The following is a 24009-nucleotide window of genomic DNA, read 5'->3' as shown; positions in this document are numbered from 1 at the left end:
AGAGTTATGTGAAGGCTGTTGTAACTCCATTACTCAATGAGTAGATGAGTGATGACATTTTGAACAGCAATTTAACATGCAGTCAGGCAGTGCGCAACCACATCGTTAGATTGTTCCAACATTGAATGATTTCCAACATCTATCGACCATCATTGATAAGAGGAAGGAACAGTGTTAATGGCTGAAACACATATAAGGTATTTTGATAACAAATAAAAACTGGAAGAAATGCCTAATTTTATTGGTAATTTCCAACACGATGTTTTGTGACACCAACAGCAGTCGATAATGAAATTTACATTCATTAAACGATTATCGGCAAAATTTCTAAACACTTATTCACGTCCCACGGGACAGTAAAGTCCCAGGAACACAGTTTAGGGAATGCGGGTCTAGAAGGTCATTTGATGTTAAGTAGTTAGTAGATGTTGTGGGGAAGTTCTTGTAGAATGTAAATACTTTAGAATTAAAGGAGACCATGTACCAAAAAGCAGAAGCATCGATTTGTCGATAGGCACACACAAAAGGAGGAAAACTTGATGGCTTCTTTCAGAGTTATCCTTTGACAAGCTAGAAACACACACACACACACACACACACACACACACACACACACACTTACACCTTAACACAATGCCAGCTACACTGACACATTGACAGTACCAATGATATCTTGTGGCAGGTAAGCTGATTGTGCTGGGGGTAGTGTCCAGTGGGGGAGGGGGAAGGAAGAGGGAGAAGAAGGCAGGAGGCAGGGAGAGGGACTGGGGGTGCGTGGCTAACAGGTCGAATGGAGGGCAGTTTGCTGGATAGGGGGTGGCAGGTAAAGTTGTTGCTGGTGGCAAGGGGCACTCGCTAAAGGCAACACGAATTGAGAGGTGTGTCAGGATGGAGGAGGGGGGATGTTGGGTGGAGGGTGTGGGGACAGAAGCGGGAATGTGTGTGTGTGTGTGTGTGTGTTTACGTACTCTAACTCTTCAAAGGATAACTCTAAAAGCTAGCAAGTTTTCCTTCATTTTTACACGCCACAGACAAACCGATATTTCTGCATTCCGGTGAGTGGTCTCCTTTAAAACTAAGAAGTCAGTAAGCTGATTGTGAGCTATGTAGTGTAAAGCCATAAACGATGACGGTAGAATGCGAATGTATATTAGAGGGTAGAAAGTGTGGCGGGCCGCTTACCGTGGAGCTGATGTCACCTCGATCGGCGAGTGCCTGGGCACGTTCGTGGATGAGCCTGGCTAACCTGCACAGCAGAGCACCGTTGTCCAGCACGTCGAAGAAGTTGTCCCCCGTCACGCAGTCCAGCCCTGCAACAGCCACGCTGCACTTCATCGTCCACACACGTTGTCTGTCAACACACATTATGACCACCCGTTTATTAGCGTGTCGGTTCACCTTTCGTACACAATACCGAAGCAGTTCTGTGTGGCACAGATTCTACAAAGCCGCGGTAGTTTCCGAGACCAAATGTCTACGTAAAAATTTCACAAGTCCCATAAATTATGGGCTGGCAGTGAGTGGGTGAGTAGCTGGTGCTCACTAGTGTCTCAAATGTGTTCCACTGGTGGGCTCAGATCAGGCAAATGTGGGGGCCGAGACACCAAACTTAGTTCGCTATCGTGCTCCTCAAAACACTGTAGCATAATGAGATGGACAGTGATCCCGCTGGAAGATGATATGGCTGACAGGAAGGGATGCAGTTGATCCAGAATGATGTTCACATAGTCCGTACCTGTAGTGATGCCTTCAATTATTACCACAGGTCCCACGGAAACCCCAATTAAATGTACTCCGTAGCAAAATGCTGCCCCCATCAGTCAGCATCTGTGGCGTGTGATTTTTCGAGCAGTCATTCATCTGCATAACAGTCTATCCAGACACGACCACTGAACTGTTGTAACAAAAAATGTGACTCATCCAAATAGATGACTCGTTTCCATTCATCCGAGGTCTAATTTACGCGATTCTGAGCCCACTGCAGTTGTAAATGACGTGTTGTCGCATCCCACAGAGGACGTCTGCTATGGAGCCCCACGCTCAACAATATGTGCTGAAAAAATTGTACCTGCACCAGTATCGTACTGTGTGTCACAAGACCTGCCACAGATCACCGCCTATCCTGCTCTACAAGGTAGGCGCACCTTCGACCTACACGTTCCGCGGTGGTCCGATACCCTGTCACTTACTCTGTTTAACAATCCTTCAACCACTTCCAACTGTTGCTCACTCGGGTCTGGCTTGAGAACGTGATTCCGCACAAGCGACTTATTGGCGACCATCCACCCCCCCACCCCCCCCCCCCACCCCCACCACCACCACCACCACCACCATTACTCTCTTTTCTCTTGTACGCTATTTTGAGCATTAAGAAAACTTTATATCGATGACAAATTATTGTACCCATAGCATCCTCAACCTTTATAGTGTAGACATTCTGAGATGGAGTTACGTGTTCCCTGTCCAGTAGCTCCATCTATGTTCTGAAGAAAATGTTTGGTGCCTATACAGTGCTTATAAACGTTTCTCCAGCAGACCAATGCATTACTGCTTTGCTAATTTTACTTTAAAATGTGTACCTAAGGTCTGTTGGGTGGCGTTAAATCATTGCCACATCTGTGTTGTAAGTTTGGCATTCTCATCTTGTGTGCACACATTGGATTCAATAGAAGACTTTTCATCCGAATGTACAAGGTCCAGTTACATGTTCGACGTCAGCGTGCAGAAACCAATCACAGACGGCAGGTGGCACCACTGGCAGTGGACGGTATATAAAGTGTGTGACAGTGGGCCGTGGAAGACAGTGCAGTCGTGACACTGATGTGGAAACAAAGCGACTTATGTGACGTCCAAAACGGCACGATCATTGGCTCTTGGGCCAAGTTTGGAAGCATTTCTGAAGTGGCTAATATTGTAAACTGTTTACCGGGCATTGTGGTTAAAGTATGCTGTGCACTGTAAAGCGGCGCTACCCAAAACTGGCGCTGGGGCAGCTGTGGTCTACCGAGGGCCATCGACGATCAGGGTGGATGACAACTGCGGAGACTGTACAGGCGAACAGGCGTGCAACTTGCTATTTCGACATTTTTTGATGTAGGACCAGCAACCGTTTCATTTCACGATTAGTTTATTATAAATCTGACATAGCTGCGTTATATATACTTTGGTGACTAGTTTTGAACTGATTGGTTCATTCTGTTGCCTGACCTACTGAGACTGCACTAAAAGCGCCTGATGTTAATGACAACCAGCTAAAATTAACAATTTCATCAGAGATGCAACTGTCGAGTAACTGACCGCCCAGATGAACCGAGGAGCTACCGACAGTGTCTCCTCGACGACCATTCAGCGAAAATTGACTCGACAGTTGGCACCTGGTCCATACATACGTGCCGATTACAGTTCATCAGCGACAAATGCTGGAACTTGCACGCAACTGGACATCGACTAAGTGGTGACAGGTGACCCTTGCAGACGAATCAGGTTTTATGCTCCATCGGACATATGGCCTAGACATGTATAACCCTGCATCAATCGTCAGGAGGATTCTGGCCGGAGGGGGGAGCGTTATGGTATGGGAAATGTTTTTGTGGCATTCCCTGGGAGATCTCGTCCGTCTGGAGGGCACAGTGGATCAACACAAGTATGCATGTATTCTTAGGGACCACGTCAACACCTACGTGCAGTTTGTTTATCCGTGGCACAGTGGCATCTACCAGCAGAACAATGCAACCTGTCACACGGCTCGTAGTGTAAGTGCTTGGTACGAAGAACACCAGGATGAGTGTACCATATTCCCCTGGACGCCAAATTCACTGGATTTAAACCCAGTCGAAAATCTGTGGGACCAACTCGATCGGGATGGGATGTTCTCGGCACGGATCCTGGCGCACCTGGCCACGTCACTGAAGTCACCGTAGCTTCACGTCCCTGTCGGTACCCACCAGAACCTTTGATTCTCTTCCTATACGTCTGCACCACAAAGGCGAAGATGGTCTGCTGGTTCAGAAATTGCACGTTTCAGTTCCTTTCAACCTATCGGGAGCCTGTCCAATCCATGTAACACAGAATATGACACAGTATCGTGTACAAAAAAAGGTACCACAACAACTTGAAAAAAAAAAAGCAGTCATTCCCATTTTCAAAAATTGTCATTTAGCTGATAAAAGCTAACATCAGTTGGCTGTGGAATTTTGGAATACGTCTCACTCTCGCGTATTACAACCTTCCAGAAAACAGAATACGAACGTACTTTCCGTAATCAAAGACTGAAATCCAGTTCACACTGTACACCCATATGCCTCTCCACACCCCACGAGGCAGTAGATACCGGTACCTAGGTTGATACTTTCGGTGATGATCATTCTGTCAGAATGATGGAAAAATACCAAAATTGCTTATACATAATTGGAGGTTAATTTTATAAACATTTGATACCGTATACCGCCAGAAACCTATCGACATCAGACATGCAGAACCGACGTTGTATTGCATGTAAAAAGTGCACTATTAAGCGGATCTTCACTTCCGCTGTCCATTCTGCCGAAGTAGAACTCTGCTTCGATACGAATATTGACAAATTTCGATCGTATCATAAGCCTACCTACAACCAGAGAAATCGGTGCTAGTTAAGGAATAATACTGTCATATATCGAGTAGAATGTGACCCTTGCAGTCCCTCTGTGGTTGCTATGCTGCAGTTTCGTACCCGAAAAGTTTGCAGTTATTGTGTATGTGGATCTCTACACCGAAAAACTTTACCAGGTGAATGTATTTCAGGTGCTGGAAATAAGATTTCTCACGATGCAATGTTAATATCGTCATAAGTCCAGACGACTAAGAGGCCATAAAAGTCTAGTTATAAAATAAGAGCAGTGTCAAGTGCTGAACTACGTAGCCTCACAGAGTGCAACGATAGTCGTGGGGCGCACTACCCGTAGCGCACAACAGGCGACTCGCATCTGTCTACGTGTCGAGCTGCGAGACGTGGCACTGGCCGCTCCAGACGGAGAAAACGATCTGCCTGGCACGCGGGCACCACACGGCGACACGCCGAGTTCCAGCACTGGACTCCAGCAAGTGTAAAACGTGTGCAGTCGTCCGACACCGGCACGTGTAGTGCTGACGCACGTCGCCTGCCCCCGCCGATGTATCTGGACGCGAAGCTCTGTGCAGCTGGGCGCGGCAGTGGCGGTGCCGGGGCAGCGGCGGGAAGCGCAGGAGGCCTGACGTGTTCTGCCAGTGGCGCTGTTTAAACGAATAGAAGGCAAGGAAGGGGAAACACGATTTTTTAATTTCCCGCTATTTCACACTTAGGACCGGATTCTAAACTTAGCTTCAAGTACAGCTTGTGGCAGCTAATACAGCAGACACGAGATGGCCTCACAATTGCTCGATTGTTTAACGATAACGTTCGTGAAGAAATGACAGCGAAGTCTTTAGTGATCACATGCTATTTATATACGCATTTTCATTCTCTTGGGTCTGTAACGTCTTAAAGCATTTGCAATCTTTCGGTTCAGTTCTTGTTTTGTGAACTGAAGGGTATGTATTAGGGGTAAGGATATTCGTTTCTCTATGCTCCACGTACGTCACTTTCGTATTACTTGGTACTGATTTCCGCTGTAAAGTAATTAAATGTGAGACGACGTAAGCTACATACTATTTCGGTGTTATCTTCGTACAAGAACTCCGGCAGGTGCACCGCAAGGGCTTCGCCGGGCCTTTCTCGGGGTTCCTTGTGACGTGTAGCACGACCGGCTCACTGCAGGGGAATGAAGGTGGGCACCGTTGAGATTAGTCAGCTAAAATCTAACCACCTCTAAACAAGACAGTTCTCACAGCCCGAGTTTTTCTTTCTTTTGTTAAATCTCGTTTATGCTTTTGCGTAATTAGATCGGCCAATCAACGCATTAAATTACCGTGTCTCCTAAATCAGGAGCATGAAAGTAATCAGCACGATTGGATCTTACTCAATGGCTCATTTTGCTGATTCTCACGGAAAAGTTAGTATCGCTTTTAACTGTGATAAACCTTTTCATTTGAGATAAACAGAATACGTATTAATCACTCCTACGTACTTAACCCAACGCTTGGGTAGTTTCTCGGTTCCGCACCTAAAAGTCTGCTATTTTGTACGAGGGCTGTTCAATAAAGAATGATCATAATTTTTTGTGGTCATAATTTTTTCGCGCTAAAATTTAATCTTATGATATTCGGTTAGCTTAATGTGCAACAAACACTTGTTTGTAGCAGTGGCAGATTTACATGTAGGCCCACTAGGCAGGGTGTAGGAGTGGCACCTCGGTTAGCAAGAGAAGAAACGTGAAAACTGGGTGGGCGACATCACATATTGCCAATAATACATTAGAAAAACCACTTGTGCGACATGAGGCTTCAGCTTTATTGAAATAGTATTCATGGATGGAAGGACATACTCCAGAGATTTAATAGTGTAAATCTGAAATTGCAAAGTGTAAATATTGATACTAAAATAGTGCGTGAATTATGTGAATCACTCGTAGGATTTATTGCATCGATTTGTGTGTGCTAGACTATTATGAAAATGTAGCCATAGAGATTGTGACTGAAGGGAAAAATTTGGAGTCGAAACATTTCTCCCAGAACTGGACAACTTGTACGCCGAATTAGTGAGGAGGAAGGAAAGCTATAGAACACTGTTGGACTCCTTCACAGTTTTCAGTAACCGTAAGAACAGTTCACCTGAAGATATTGCTGAACGTGCAGCAAAACTCCAAGCGTCTTACGACACAGAATTAGAGCCTTCCTTCCCTAGTGAATGTGTACATTTCGCGGAATATTTGAAATCTTCTGAGATTACTGATATACCAGTCGAAATGAGTAAATTTTTACCAAAAGAGAGGTTTCCGAATGTTGACATTGCCCTTAGAATATTTTTACGTATGGCGCTTACAAATTGTTGAGCAGAACGCTCGTTTCCTGCTCTTAAAAGACTGAAATCGTACCTACGTTCTACGTTGCCTGAGGAGAGATTGAACACCTTGTCCATTCTTCACATCGAAGCCGACCTCCTAACTGAAACCGTCTGAACTACGAGGCGTGTTTTTTAAGTAAGTACCGTTTTGAAATTAAAAAAAGACGTGCTAAGATATTTCAATAATTTTATTTTTACTTGAAAGCCTGTACCTTAATCTACGCACTGAAGCCATTACAGTCTAATTCTTCCTTGTTTACGTTGTGTACTGAGTGTTTAAGATGCCTTCGATAATCGTGAGTCCCGCCGACTGTGAAGTACGGGCTGTTATAAGATTTCTTAGTACTAAAAGCCTAAAAGTGATCGATATTCATCGTGAGATCTCTGCAGTTTACGGAGAAAACATTATGAGTGATGGAACAGTAAGAAAGTGGGTGAGAGCATTTAAAGGTAGTCGCAGAAATCTGCATGATGAACGACGGAGTGGGCGTCCTTCGGTCGTTAATGAAAGTTTGGTGCAGGAAGTGGACAATAAGGTGAGGGAAAACAGATGATTTACGATTTCCTCCTTGCGGGATGACTTTTCTAATGTTTCTCGTAGTGTTTTGTATGGCATTGTGACCGAGAACTTGAATTACCGAAAATTATGCACACTTTGGGTGACGGATGTGCACAAAACCAAACGTTTAGACAGTGCATTGACTTTCCTTGAGCGGTACTACAACGACGCTGATGATTTCTTAAGCCAAATTGTTACGGGCGATTAAACATGGGTGGCCTACATCACACCAGAATCACAGCAACAGTCCATGGAAGTTGAGCAAGGGCATCTTTTTGCTGCAAGACAATGCCCGTCCGCATGTGGCGAATCAGACCAAAGATCTCATCATATGTTTTCGATGGGAAACTCTAGATCACCCTCCGTACAGCACCGATCTTGCGCCCAGTGACTACCATCTGTTCCTGCACTTGAAGCAACACATGGGCGGTCAGCGTCTTCAAGACGATGACGAAGTCAAAACAGTGGTGATGCAGTGGTTAACAAGTCAGGCGGCAGACTTCTATGAGGAGGGTATTCAAAAACTGGTACAACGTTATGACAAGTGCCTCAATATTGACGGAAATTATGTAGAAAATTAGATTATGGTACAGGCTTTCATGTAAAAATAAAATTATTGAGATATCTTAGCACGTCTTTTTTTAATTTCAAAACGGTACTTACTTAAAAAACACGCCTCGTGTGCAGATATGATCAACGAGTTTTCTGCCGTCAAACCAGACGCAAACTTTGCTGACTGGTGGATTTGTTTATTTATTCATACTAGTTTTAAAAATTTAACATTATAATGTGATTTTTATTATAAGTCAGACCACATTCATTAGATTTACAGACTACGTATTACCTGTTTATTTTACAATTGCCGATGGCAGAACGCGGAACTAAACCTCGTTTACGGGCAGACGTGACCGAAGGCACCCGGCAATACTAAGCAATAACCGACTCACCCAGGCCGCTCGCAGCTGTACAGTCAAGTCATACTGATACTGTAAGTGTAGTATATTACAACTGATGCGTATTCTTGGCGTCTGCTGAAATGTGTAGTTATTGTGGAAATATACGTTATCGGAGAGAACGCTCAGATGAAAAAGTGTTAATAAGTAATGTAGTTCAGTTCTGTCGATGTGTACGTAAATCTCTGCTGATACCGTCAGAGAGCAGTAGCTTCTGTACAAAAAAGTTCAGTCCTTACATCGATTAAAGGTACTGTGTACACTTAGTATGCAGCATCTAGCTACACAGACCCTAATGCTTTACACGTTAACTATTAGATTATAAAACAAATTAGATTTTTCCACACTAGTCTGTAAAATTATGTAATAGCACTCCTGTTCTGTGTTTGTTCGTGTATGTTTAGTTATTAGTTCGTGTACCGAAATTCTGTTACATTTTCATTTCTTACGCTTTCCTATAGATTCACGTATCAGTATCGAATGTGTGTTTTTTTAATCTATTACACATTCAAGTTATTAGATCGTAAAACGACAGTGTAATTTTAATTTTGAACGCATCTCTGTAAAAGTAATTATTAATTTCTAATGGATGAGACGTTCGCTTCAATTTTTAGATCGTAACACAACTTATTTATTCTCATTTTCAACGGTTTCGTGTAAAAGAACATATTAAAAGTGTATGATGTAACAAAAATCCGTTGTCTCCTACACGCTCTGCTGAATTTTTAGGCCATAAAAGAAAAGTTATTTTCCTTGTGTTCGTTTCTGTTGTCTTTCGACAGAAGAATGTGTTAACACGATGCAGTTTTAAGCTTATTTTATCCGCTGCCGTACACCAAGTACAGTTCAGGAACCATATTACATTTTGATTGAGCGCGACTAGACCGCTGACGCGTCCGTCAGAACAACGAACAGCAGATTATGGAATCAGCTCACAGCGCTCGCACAGCAATTGGGAAGTGGTCGGGTAATAGTTATTACTGAAAACGTGGTTTTTTGGTGGCATAATAGTTTCATTGTTGGGACAAGGTTACAATGTTCAGTATAACCTACCGATGGAATGGAGGTAACACGCGAGGAACAATATGCGGCTTTAAAATTCTGGTTTCGTCTCAACAAATCTTCAGCTGAGGCCTATACAATGTTACAAGAGCCTATGGAGAGAGTGTTCTTCCCTACCACACAGCTCGAAGGTGGTTTAAAATGCTTAAAGAGGGGAGACAATCAATTTCAAAAGAAGGTAGACCCGGTGTTCCAGTTACTGCTCTTACATCAATCAACACTGCTGTTGTCATTGTCAGAGAGGATCGACGAATTACCTTAAGATCACTTTCTGAAATACTGAACATGTCATTGCGTGCCACCCTCACGTTGGTAACAGCAAAATTACACATGACACGTGTTTGTGCGCGATGGGTTCCAAGACTGTTGATTCCGGAAGAAAAGGACATTCGCGTGCAGGTCTGCATGCAGTTAAAGTTGATGTTAGAGGAAGATCCGGAGTTTCTTTCAAATGTAATACTGCTGATAAAACTTCGCTACATCATTTTGATCCTGAGAGCAAACAGCAAAGCTCAGCGTGGAAATCTCCTTCATCACCAACCCCAAAAAAGGAAAAAGTGGTCGTTTCTGCTGGGAAAGTTATGGTCATCTCATTCTTTGAAATTCATGGAATGGTTTATCAGCATGTTGTACCTGCACACACATCAGTAACTGGACAATACTACAGGGATGCCCTGAAAATCTTGCAATTCCATATCAGGCGCGAAAGACCACATTTCCGTGAAGCAGGCTGGATGCTGCACCGTGATTATGCGCGACCGCATATTGCCAATGTTGTTGCTGAATATGTTGCAGAGATCAACGTGAAGTACATCCCTCACCGTTCCCACAGTCCGGATGTGACTTTTTCCTATTCCCTAACATGAAGAAGCGCCTTCGTGGGAGGCATTGTCAATCATCAGAAGCAGAGGCGATCTTGAAGGACCTCTCGAAAAATGGTTTCCAGCATGTATTCGAAGACTGGCAGAAACGCTGGGACAAGTGCATCGCATTCATGGGATACTGCTTTGTGAAGGACCGTCAAAATTACGAGGTATGTTGTCAACAAAATTATGAACATTCTTTATTGAACTGCCCTCGTACTTTAAAAAAGCTAGCAAGTCATGTAGCAACTTGTTGCAAAGAACAAGGAAAAATTGGGAGTCTGAGTACCCAATATATAGAATAATCGGAGATGTGGCATTTAGCACAGCCGAGTTCCTGGACGACTGTTTTTGTTACGTTCACGGTTTGTACAGTATTTCCTCAAGTTGCTGATGGCCTGGTGCCAGATTCTCTACACGTTGTTCATCGTAGCTTCAAACCGAATGCAAACAAAAGCCCGCTCATCGTGCTCAACGGATGAACATCGGCCGCCGTAGAGAAGGCACATCACGTGTGACGCCATTACAATTAGGACCTACTAAACGCCAGTTATTTTGTTTTAATTTCAGCGTGAGTAACACAGTGTGGCATGCAAAGGCATTGAAAGTCTTCACAGCTTGTACCAATCACAGCGCTAAGTGTCTGGTTCTTGCTTCGCATCTCACAGGACAACGCTTTGTGTGTCCCACCAGTTGTGCTCCTGTGTTCCCGTCGCTCGTATGCACTGTGAATATGTGCAGACTTACTTTGTATTCTGTAGCGAAACATGGACGCAGAGGATCGTTAAAATGCAGTGAGAAACAAAGTGTGCTTAATGTCTTCGAAAAGCCACTGGACCGATATTAACGAACTTGGTATACATCTCTTACTGTCAGGCTAAGAACCACCTACCTATCAGAGTTCAGGAGATACCACCTTATAAACAATGAGATACGTGAAAAGGTGCCGCATCATGCTGGACCTTTAAATTTATTACTTCTGTGCTACTGATTGTATTCGGAATAGCCGGCCGGGGTGGCCGAGCGGTTCTAGGCGCTTCAGTCCGGAACCGCTCGACTGATACGGTCGCAGGTTCGAAATCTGCCTCGGGCATGAATGCGTGTGATGTCCTTAGGTTAGTTAGGTTTAAATAGTTCTAAGTTCTACGGGACTGATCACCTCAGATGTTAACTCCCATAGTGCTGAGAGGCATTTGAACCATTTTTTTTATTCGGAATAAATTTCGACAGCAGTACCACATCTGCCGCTAAATGCACCTACAACACTGTTTCTTGGTACTGAACATGGTTCGGGGGATACGGCGTCGTGAACATTGACATACGTGAAAAACTGTCGCATTGTACATGACGTTTAAGTTTATAACTTCCTTTCTACAACTATTCGAAACACATTTTGCAGGCAGTATCCACATATGTCGCTGAATGTACCTACAAAATTATATCTGTGCATGACACGTAGACCCCGAGATATGTGAAAAATCTCGTTCTATGCATGAAGCCTTAATAGATTTATTCTCAACTACTCAGACACTTCTGCCTCGTGATGACTGGGTGTTGTGTGATGTCCTTAGGTTAGTTAGGTTTAAGTAGTTCTAAGTTCTAGGGGACTGATGACCATAGATGTCAAGTCCCATAGTGCTCAGAGCCACTACTCAGACACTCCTACAGTCGTTAAGTCGTGTCAACTTAAGAAAATGCCTGACCGTAGCAGCGACGCAAGCTGCGAAGCACAAGCGGCTGTAGGAGCTATAGCCGTCTTTAGAGCTATGAAGAAGCGTGTTGCCGTGCAGATGTTAACAAAATTGCGTTGTAAGCACGCGAAGCAATTGTGCCAGTGTGCCGAAGCTGTCCAGGATCGTGCTTCTTAATACGGATACTGTACTTACACATTTGTATCCGCATTTCTTTCCACAACTGTTTCACACTTTCAAAGGTGTTTCCAAGAATACATGGAAATGAAATTGTTTTGATACTTCACTAGAAACAAAGTTATTTTTTTTTCGTTTCTGACAGGAAACAGCCGAAATGAATACCCGGGCAATGCTGGATTTGACAGCTAGTATTCTATATTTATTAAAGTTTTTCCTGCTGCTCGTTCTCTCTCGTAACTTTCGCTTCGTGCATGATCCCTTGCGTAGCGTGTTACAGAATTTTGCTGTTACTTTATTTCACTGTCTGTACAAATTTTACTGAATAGAATAAGAAGCGACACTATCTCTCCGCTGTTCACCACATTTACAACTTACGAAAATAGGAAATTTGTCGTTTTGGTGTTCGACTTTTACGCTATCTTAATCAGTTAGTGTTGATGCAAGACTGAATCTCGCAAAGCGCGGATCCCAGTGGCTAAGAGGACATCGCAGCTGCAGGTTAAACGCGCCAGCAAAGACGATGCAGCCGCGCGGGATTAGCCGAGCGGTCTGGGGCGTTGCAGTCATGGACTGTGCGGCTGATCCCGGCGGAGGTTCCAGTCCTGTGTTGCGTCTGTTTGTCCTTAGGGTAATCTGGGTTAAGTAGTGTGTAAGCTTAGGGGCTGATGACCTTAGCAGCTAAGTCCCATAAGATTTCACACCCTTTTTTTGAAAGACGATGTATGAGATATGAGGCTGCCAGCAGTAACGTACCGCAATAATCTTTCGCGATTGTGCACAACGAGACGTCATTTACGTTCCGCCAGATTGAAAACTCCTACGATGTAACAAGAAACGTGAAGGAGTACATAGCACAATGTTCATTTCCGTGTTAAACTTGGGATGCGTCACCGTGTACCCTCCCCCCCCCCCCCTCCCCCTCGTGCCAGACCTGCGGTGAAAGCCCAGCCCTCTCTGCCCCCGCAAACGCCAGCACGTCCTGTTCTGTTCTGCTCTAGTGGCATCGAGCCGCACCTTGCCTTTCATCGCTGAAAAGCTAAGATCGACAATAAATGATGAATATCAATTAAAGAGAGCACGGTACACTGAGAAGGGAAAATACCATGACCCTGTATTTGCTTGGGATGAGTAAACAAGTCACCGTTGCACATTTATAAAACGGAAAGTCCGTTACAACAATGCTTAAAATTGTAGCCAGCATGTATGGTTGATTACCGACTATTATCTTGAAGTTACGTACGGTTCACTGGACGAGCAAACATATCTGAATTAAGGTAAAGCTGTCAGCATGTGAAGGTTGATTTAAACAGCACAGAGCACACTGCTGTACTAGGCTTGGGCATGTTGAAAGACTCTTGCCTTCCTCCGACCTGTCGAACTGACTTATTGGTGGTTAGCTACACGGATACTTACAGTTTAGCGTGCGTTCAGAAAAAACGATGCAGGGTGGCATTTTTCACTTAGAAATCAATGACAGAAGTGAAAGAAGCGATGAATGACAGAAAAAACCCTTGGATCGACTGGGGAATGAACCCTGAAGTTTTAGTTCGTAAAATAAAGAAACCGTACAACAGTTGCTTAATCCACTATCTTTTAATGTGTACACGACCGGTTTCATAACACTCAAAAGTTTCATCATTTGGTGTAATCTGTAATAATGAAAATATGTTTCACGAGAATGGTAGGGGATCCTCAAGCCTGAAGTATCAGATAAGGAACTATGCGACTAAAATTTCTAAATTGAAATAAATTAAAAGAGAGAATAAGACGTTACTTAAAAGTAAAATCACTTAGCCACCTCAGGTCATCCTCACCCCAATGTTTCCATTTATTTTAATTTAGAAAATATAGCTTCATACTTCCTTATCTGATATTTCAGACTTGAGAATCCCCTCCCATTCTCGTGTAACATAATATTTTCATTATTACAGTTTACACTAGATCATGGAACTTTAAGTGTTCCGAAACAGGTGATGTGTGTGCACAATAAAAGGTTGTGGATTAAGCAACAGTTGTGCGTTATCTGTTTTTTATCCAATGGACTTGTGTTGCTGGTTGGTTGATTTGGGGAAGGGGACCAAACAGCGAGGCCGTATGTCCCGTCGGATTAGGGGAGGATGGGAAAGGAAGTGAGTCTTGCCTTTTCTAAGGAACCAGCCCTTTGCCTGAAGCGGTTTAGGAAAATCACGGGAAACCTAAATGAGGATGGCCGGACGTGGGTTTGAACCGTCGTCCTCCCAATTCCACAGCACACTCCTAAATTACAGACAGAACTAAGGTCAGCCATTAACAATGCAAAATTTCTTATAAAACCTTTCCAAAAGAAACTACTCATCAATATGAACCCTCAGCCCCCTAAACTTCGGTCCCAATTCAAAATTCATAAACCTGATCATCCAATACGTCCAATCTCCAATAGCATGAATAGCGCATATCACGATTTGGCCTGATTTCTACACGAAACTTTGAAAAAAATCCTTCGTTTTCGAAAATAATTATTCCGTTCCTAACAGCCACGTTTTGGCGCAAAATATTAAAAACTTAGTATGCAGTTCAGACACCAAGCTTTTTTCCTTAGATATTAAAAATCTTTATACCAATGTCCCGGTACACGAGACGCTCATCATTGTGGAAGAAAACTTACGTCAATTTAAAAAAGATCCATCCGATGGACAGATTACTGATTTTATGAATCTCATTAATGTCGTTGTCAAGTACAACTACTTTGAATTCAACGGACAACTGTACCAGCAGTCTGATGGGCTGGCTATGGGCAACCCTTTAGCCGGCATTCTCGCCGACATCTTTATCATTCCTTGGAAAAAAAGCTGTTTAACGGTGTCTCAGCCGCTTCACTAGGTATCCCTTTTTTTTACACAAGATACGTTGATGATATTCCAGTCATCTATAGCGGACCCGCCGATAGAATTGATCATATATTTAAACTTTTTAACAACCACCATGAAAAAATTTCTTTCACTATTGAACTCGAAAACGATAACCGCCAATTAAGTTACTTAGACTTGACGCTTACAATAGAAGACAATAACACACTTTCAATATTTTTCGAAAAGAAACGTATACTAACCAAATCGTGCCTGCTTCCTCTTTTCATCCACAGTTTCAAAAAATGGCCTTTTTTCACTCTGCCGTCCACCGAGAGACCTCCATACCACTTTCAGCAGAAAAGTTTAATGAGGAGATTAATTTACTTAAAATCATAGCAGTCAATAATGAATATACGCCTAACATAGTGGACAATATCCTAAAAAAGAAAACTGCAAGAACTACCACGCTCAACACCTCAGGCACTGAAATTAACCCAAAAAAACGTTTTTCTATTCCTTTCATAGGACCCATTTCCTATCAGATTCAGCGCATGCTTCGCAACAAATACAACTGCAATGTTACCTTCTCTATTAACAATAATCTAAAGAGAAACTTCATTCATAATTTGAAATCCATTCGCTCCCCTACAGAAAGGTCTGGCGTTTATAAGATCATCTGCGATACCTGCTCCTCCTATTATATAGGGCAAACCGGACGTGCTTTCACCATCAGATATAGAGAACATCTTTTGAGAAAGAACGGCACCAGTCCCCTAAATTCATCCTTTGCCGATCATCTCTTAATTACTGGACACGTGCCTAAAGCCATAGGCGATAACAATATTCTGCATACCGAAAAGAAGGGACGTAGGTTAGATGTCTTAGAGGAATTGGAGATTTTCAAACATCTCACTCGTCATGATGGCCTCATTCTCAACGAACAGCTGCAGCTGCGAAATAAAAACTTTTTTGACTGTATAAAGCCATTGCTTGATCTTTGATTCAGATTTCCTCAGGCAGTTTACCGAAATGTTTTCCTGTCACATCTTTGCTGTTTTCTTGTATGTCATAACTAACGTTTTTACGTTACAAAATGTATCTCTATTTAAATCAGATAATTATGTAACTTCATCCTGTTATTATTAATGCTTACGTTATGCCTGAATCAGCTGCATCAAAATTTCATGTGTCTAATTTTGAATGTACAGTAGCCTAGTTGTTTCTGAGGCTACTAGATGGCGCTCGTAGCAACACCATGTTTACTTGCCCACATTTTCTAAAGTGGGCACCTCAGTCTTGTTGCAACCCTTGTTCTCAGTACGGGCAGCCCTTAGCGGCTCGCCATCTCACAAGTGTTCATGACGTCGCCTTTCCGGCTTAGATGTTTTTTAATATGTGACTTGTAAGTACTGCATCTTTTCGAGTCAGTACAAACTATAATTTTATTACTGTACTATATACCTAATGTTTTAGTACAGTTAGTCTAATTCTGAAACGACGCTCATAGTAGCGTCGAAACCAGATCAATTTTGACTTAATGTTTGTGACCGAGGGCTTATTTGTTACAATATGTTTCTCGTGTATTTTGAATTATTTCGTCTCTTGGTTATCTTTTCTCTTTTGATTGGAAAGCACTGAAAGAGTGAGTAGATAAGAAATTTCCTGCTAGGTTGATTTCACACACACTCAAATGCATTTTGGGGAGGTTCTGTGTCATGCACACTATAAAAGTTTGGAAGAACAACGGCATAGTGTATAAAACTTTAAAGCATGACATTCGCTTAAATACAGATGTTTAATGAAATTAAATCATCCACTACGGAATATGTAAATATGTTCTTTATTGAACCTGGGTCCGCAGCTGTGATAAACTGCAATGATTTGATATCGCCTGCAAGTCATTTTTCCTTAAAACTTTAAACATGGCTGCATTGTCAGCGACCGTTATAAGGTAAAATTAAAACAAATGTAGCCCTCGGTCGCGACAAGTGAAGACTTTTTTACCTAGGTTTCGGCCACCTCTAAGAGTGCCTTCATCAGGAATAAAACATTTAAAACTGGCATGTCACGGTATAAAATAAATATGGAGCGATAACGCTTTAGTCAGAAAATATTAAAATAGAAAAAATAGCTCGACGTGTGGTGCCGGCCACGCTGCCCACACCGCGACGGAGGTGGACTGCAGACGAAACGGCCACAAATATTTTGTTCATATTGTTACTTTCCATTGCGACATTAATAATAACCACAGTTTAATGCCTTTCACTATGGAGAAGTTGTTAGTGAAAGGGCTAATGACCCGTGCCTGGCCAGAACAATCCCCACTGGTACATTTAGATGAATTTACAAAACGTACACCTATATTCCGCAAGCCTCCATCCGGCTTGCAGTGGAGAGTACTTCTGGTATCACTATCATTTCCCAGCTCCATTCGCGTATGGCGCATGGTAGGCTAACTGGCTCTCGGTAAACCTACGTATGAGCTGTAATTTCCCTGGCCGGCCGCGGTGGTCTAGCGGATCTAGGCGCTCACTCCGGAACCGCGCGACTGCTACGGTCGCAGGTTCGAATCCTGCCTCGGGCATGGATGTGTGTGATGTCCTTAGGTTAGTTAGGTTTAAGTACTCCTAAGTTCTGAGAGACTGATGACCACAGCAGTTAAGTCCCATAGTGCTCAGAGCCATTTTTTGTCTAATTTCCCTGATATTGTCGTAGATGTGTGTGAGAGGATATAACTGTGTTTTCCGGTCCTTCCTGGAACGCACGCTCTCGGATTTTTTAATAATAAACCTCTCTGTGATGTATAACGTCTATCTTGTAGCGTTGCCACTGGATTTTTTTGAGAATCTCCGGGAGGCTCCGGCGCCGACTAAATGATCATGTAGCAATATGTGCCACTCTTCGCTGGATGTTCTCTATTCTTATTTCAACCTGGTAAATGTTCCAGACTGATGATCAATACTCAAGATTAGGCCGAACAAGTGTTTCGTAAGCCACTTAATTTGGGAATTAATTACATTTCCTTAAGATTCTCCCAATGAATGTAAGCGTTAAATGTTCTTTCTTACAGTTTGTTTTATAGGTATCAATTTACACTGAAGCACCAAAGAAACTGGTACAGGCATGCGTATTTAAATACAGAGATACGAAAACATGCAGAATACGGCGCTGCGATCGGCAACACCTATATAAAACAACTAGTGACTTTGGCAGGTGTTAGATCGGTTACCGCTGGTACAATGGCAGGGTATCAAGATTTAAGTGAGTTTGAATGTGCTGTTACAGTCGGCGCACGAGCGATGGGACACAGTATCTCAGAGGTAGCGATGAAGTGAGGATTTTTCCATACTACCATTTCACTAGTGCACGAATCCGGTAAAACATCAAATCTCCGGCATCGCTGCGGCCGGAAAAAGACCCTGCAAGAAACGGGACCAAAGACGACTGAAGAGAATCGTTCACTGTGACAGAAGTGCAACCCTTCCGCAAATTGTTGCAGATTTCAATGCTGGGTCATCAACAGGTGTCAGCGTGCGAACCATTCAACGAAACATCATCGATATGGGCTTTCGGAATCGAACGCCCACTCGTGTACCCTTGATGACTGCACGGCACAAAGCTTTACGCCGCGCCTGGCCCTGTCACCGCCGACATTGTGCTAGCTGTTAGCGAGTGGCTGAAACTTTGGTGACAGCTGTTTTGACTTTCCGTTTCAATATTCTGGGAACGGGTCATGGATGAGTGAGTGTAAAGATGTTTGGTTCTGTTATTATTACATTGAACACTGATTTTATATTTATCCTTTTTGCGAACATTATTCTATTATTTTATCTATTAGTGTAAATAATGAATTGTTTGGAATGTGTACTTGCTCATTCAACAGGATTTTCCCCTCTGCTTTGGTTTTATGTATGTGGTAATTTTCTTGCATGGTCAGAAGGTGCTTTTTATTGTTGATTCTAATTATTCTCATGTCATCTTCTCTAGTGGTCCGTTTCTGGTCATTTTCTCTCAGGTGTTCTGCAAATGTGGAGTGGTTTGTCCCATATTTCCATGCCCTCATGCGTTCCTTGTATCTGACATCAAATGTTCTCCCTGTTTGCCCTATGTATGTGCCTTCACAAGTGTTACATTGTAACTGGTATATACCTGCTTACTGGTATATGTCTCTGTTTTTTTGTCAGTTTTGGGGTGTATTTTTGTATAGAATTGTCTGTTGTGTATGCTATGTTTATTCCATGTCTTTTGAAAATGTTGGTGATATTATGGGTGAGTTTGTGTTTGTATGTCATTGTGTACCATCTTGTGTTTAATTTTTTTCTGGTAATCCCGTGTCGTTGTTATGGGACTGCGAGTTTGTGTTTGGTTCTGTTGTGTTGTTATCTGTGGTTTGAAGCTTTCTGCTTTTGTTTTACTTTTAATTTTGTTGTTTAGCTTTGTGACTGTGTTATTATTGTAACCATAATTTTGTGCTGTCTGCACTATTGTATCCAGTTCTTTTTGGTAGCTTTCTTTGGTGAGTGGTACAGTGTTGAGTGTATGGAGCAGGTGTCGGAGTGCTGCTTGCTTTTGTGCGTGAGGGCGGTCCGAGGATTGGGGAATGATAATATCCGTTGCTGTGGGTTTACGGTAGATTTCAAAGATATGCTTATTGTTTTCTTTTTTGATTGTTGTATCCAGAAAGTTAATTTGGTTGTTCTGTTCTCTTTCAATTGTGAATTTTATATTTGTATGTATCTTGTTGATGTCAGTATGTAGTTTTTCAATTTTTGTTTGTAGTTCATCTATTAAGCAAAGGATGTCATCCATATACTTGAACCAATATAATATATTGTATTCTTCTGCTACTATTTTTGTGAAAACGATCTGTTCAATGTGGTTTACAAAAATATTTGCTAAGGCTCCTGAAACTGGGGACCCCATTGGCAATCCATGTTCTTGTAAATAAAATTCATTATTGAAGTGGAAGGCGAAACGCGTATGGATTAAATAAAATAAATAGCATCAGGAAAAGGCAGTTTGATTTGCAAAACAAGTATTATATGCTTGCTGCGGAAGACGGCCACACAAACAAACGTGTTAAAATTGTGCGCTTCGCAAAACGGAATAACCCTAGTGTCGTTTGATTACAATATCAGTGAGTTTGGAGTCGGTCAACTGATACAGATATCTGGGCGTAACAGTTTATAGGAATATGAAATGGAAGGCTCACATAGGCTCAGTCGTAAGTGAAGCAGTTGGCAGGCAGTCAGTCTAGAAAGAAGATTACTTACAATACATTCGTGCAACCCATCCTAGAGTATTACTCAAGTGTGCGGGAGCCATACTAAATACACCGAGGTGAAAGCCACGGGGCACCTCCTACCGTCGCATCGGGCTTTTTCACACCGGGCGTAGTGCAGCAGGTCGACGTGGCGTGGACTGAACAAGCGGTAGGAGGTACTGAGCCACGCCGGCCCTATAGTCGTCCACAATTGTGGACGTGTCGCCAGCGCACGGTTCTTTGCACAAACTTACTTCTCGATTATGTCCGACAAACGTTCGATGGAATTCGTGTCAGGCGATCTGGGTGGCCAAACCATTCGCTCGAATTGTCCAAAATGTCCTTCAAACCAATCGCGCACATCTGTGGCCCGGTGAGGTGTCACATTGTCATCCACAAGAATTACATCGTTGTTTGGGAGTACGAAGTCCACGTATGGCTGTAAATGGCCCCCATGCAGCCGAACGTGACCATTTCCCGTCAATAATCGTTTCAGTTGGACCAGAGGAGCCGGTCCATTCCACGCAAACACAGTCCACAGCCACCGCCAGCTTTCACAGCGCCTGTCGACTACTTGGCTCCACGGCTTCGTGGGGTCTGCGCCATACTCCAGACTTCCCGCCAGCTGTTGCCACACTCACCTGACTAGGCTGAGGTTTCAGTCCGCCACGAGCCCGGCAGAGGCGCTGCAGGCGGCGTCGTGCTGTCAGCGAAGGCACGCGCGCCGGTCGCCAGCTGCCGCAGCCCATTAAACGCAGATTTCGCCGCTCTGTCCTAACGGTCACGTTTGTCGGACGCCTCAGGTCGCTTTTCGTGTTTATTCCGTGCAGTGTTGCTTGTCTGTTAACACTTGACGCCCGTTCGCAGACGGCGCCGCTCTCGGTCGCTAAGTGAAGGCCGTCGGCCAGTGAGTTGTCCGAGGTGAGAGGTGACGCCTGGCCTCTGGTATTCTCGGCGCATTCTGGACACCGTCGACCTGGGAGTACGCACTTCCCTGACGATTCCTACATCGGAACTTCCCATGCGTCCACCTCCCAACTACCATTCAGCATTCAGAGTCCGTCAGTTCCCGCCGTGTGGGCACATTGACGACGGAAACCTTTTGACACGAGGCACCTGTGTGCAAAAGACAGTTCCACCACTGCACCGCCCTTTCGTGGCTCGTGTACGTGATACTACCGCTACCGCCATCGCTATATGTGCATATCACTGTCTCACGAGTTTTGTTACGTCAGTGTGTGACTAACAGCGGACATCGAACGTATACTGGTAAGTGCAGCACGAACACTCACAGGTTTTTCTGATCCGTGGGAAGATATCATGGGAGGACTGAAAAAAGTGAAATGGTAGATACCTGAAGATATACGCAAGCGCCCCCGAGAACGCCTAGTTGCATAATTTCAAGAACCAGCTTTTAATGATGAATCTGTAAATCTGCGTATCGCTCCCGTAGGAACCGCGAGGACAAGATTAGGTTAATTAGAGCGCGCACAGTGGCATTTGAACAGTTATCCTTCCTGCGCTCCTTTCGGCAAGAAGCCGTAGTAGCTGGCACAATGGAAAGTATGTCTGCGATGCATCTGACAGTGGTCTGCAGAATATGGAAGTACATGTAGTGCACTCGAACAGCAGTGAGTCTCTTTGCCTATTTATACCCAATACGTTACATGCATCTACTCTGCGTCCTTATAGTGTGTGGCAAAGGATGCTTCGAGTGGCACTGTCGGCTCCCGCCATACCCGCAGTTCTTGTAACGTTGCGTATCCTCCGCAAATAGGCTCGTGGAGCTTCCGAAGTTATACACTATCTAATGAGAGCCGGACACCCCTACGTGAAGCGGAAATGACCGCTGGATGTCGCAGGAGGCGGACCTGGCAGTGCCGCAGGCGGCGAGAGGACCAGAGAAGCAGTAAGAGCAGAATGGGTGGGTCAGGAGAGGTCATGTGGACTGCCGTGGTCACTGGGCGTCGGCTGAGTCACAGACCCATCAGGAATACGGCCACCTCTCTAATGCTGCCCAAGTGGGCTGTCCGTAATTAGACTGTGAAGTGAAAACACGAAGGAGCAGCCACAGCTGAAACGAGACAAGGCACACCTGACGAACAGACGGGCAGCGACCGCCGAGCACAGCGGACGGTGGCTGCGAGAAAACAGCGTCGAGTCGGCGGGGAGAATCACTCGTCGCTAGCAGAGTGCTACCGGCAGTGCAGCTCCGTACGACGATTCGGCACAGCGAGTTAAGGAGAACGGAGTTGGCTGAGGAGCTGCTGCTCCTAAGTGACACATCTCTGTACTCGGGGCCGGATGATTAGAAACGAGTGATTTAGGTTGATGAACCACGCTATTCGCCGTGGCAGTGCGATGGAAGAGTGTGGTGGCCTCGAATGGCTGGACGACGTTACCTGCCATCACGTGTTGTGCCAAAAATAAAGTACGGGGATGGCGGTGTTCCAGTATGGAGTTGCTCGGTTAGGGTGTGGTCGCTGGCTGCGCTTAATTAAAACACTCAGTGTGGAACGATACGAATAAGTTTTGCAGCACTGTGTACTGCTTGCAATAGAGTAACTGCAGACGACAGCTGTTTGTATCAGCAGGGTGACGCATTCTTTCGTACGCCGGCATCCGTGAGCCAGTGGCCTGTACACAATTACATTCCTCTAAAGGACCGGCCTGCCAACAGTGAACAGCTTTGGAACGAGTTAGAACGTCGCTTTCGCTCCAGATCGCGGCGTACGACGTCTGGCTTCGGCTCTCGAGGAAGAACGGCCTAGCACTCCACAATAGACAATAAGACGCCTCACTGAAATTCTCCGAGCGAAGTTTAAGTCGTTATAAAGTCGAAGGATGGAAGCAGTCCAAATTTGAGTTACTTTTACGTCTGAAGAATTGTCTCCATTAAGGATGTCGTTCTGTGTTCTACTTGACAGAATATTCTAAAGGGAATGGGATAATTATACAGACTCGGCGTAGGCAAGGCAGATGGCAGAGTTCGGTTGATTTGCAGGATGCTCGAGAAATCCAGTAATACTGCAAATGAGCTAATGATCAAACATACGGGCGGCCCAACGCAGAACTGTGTCTGTGTCTAACCCAAAACAGATATCACTAATAAGAGATACTGAACGGTCAGAGGCTTACCTTCCCCGCGAGTAGAGTCACAGAAATTATGTGAAGCCTGAAAAGGCCGATATCCCGTTAAAGTCAGCTTACAAATTTTCGGGAACCAGTATTAAGTGAGGAGTGTAAAAATGTCCTTCACCGTTTAGGTATGACTCCAGCAGGGATGAGGACGCCAACATAGGACTAATTACAACGCGCGGAGAGGCGTTTAAGCAGTTATTCTTCCCGCTCTCGGAATGTGACTGGAACTGAAGGGAACCCTAAACAGTGGTTTGTGGAGTGTGTGGACGCGCTTCGGCCGGCTGGCGCTGCTCGCCGCCCTGGCTCGGGCCGCACGTGACGCGCCTGGGGGGGGGGGGGGGGGGGAGGGGGGGGGGCGCCTGCGAGGCGACCCCAGCGGCTCGGCCCCGCTCTCCGCCACTCGTTTACCCCGCGCACCCGCAATCGATAGCAGGCCCACTGTTGCCACGTGTCTCGCTCGCAGCCCAACACCAACTACACCCTAAGGCAAACCCTGCCCTGTTAACCCCCCCCC

General features: G+C 44.4%; 1 protein-coding gene across 1 annotated transcript in view; it reads right to left on the bottom strand.

Annotated features, from left to right (window-relative positions):
* The window catches only part of LOC126199081 (growth arrest-specific protein 2-like), a gene marked incomplete at its 5' end in the record, with an annotated part of 263695 nt that overhangs the window by 87038 nt on the left and 152648 nt on the right, over positions 1–24009 (bottom strand). The window contains one exon of the mRNA XM_049935818.1: positions 1183–1310. Within this exon, the coding sequence (XP_049791775.1) occupies positions 1183–1310 (128 nt within the window). The remainder of the gene's footprint in view (positions 1–1182; positions 1311–24009) is intronic.

The sequence above is a fragment of the Schistocerca nitens genome, chromosome 8 (assembly GCF_023898315.1).
Source record: "Schistocerca nitens isolate TAMUIC-IGC-003100 chromosome 8, iqSchNite1.1, whole genome shotgun sequence".
Classification (NCBI taxonomy): domain Eukaryota; kingdom Metazoa; phylum Arthropoda; class Insecta; order Orthoptera; family Acrididae; genus Schistocerca; species Schistocerca nitens.
The sequence above is the reverse complement of the archived record's forward strand: the minus strand, read 5'-3'. Positions and strand labels throughout refer to the sequence as shown.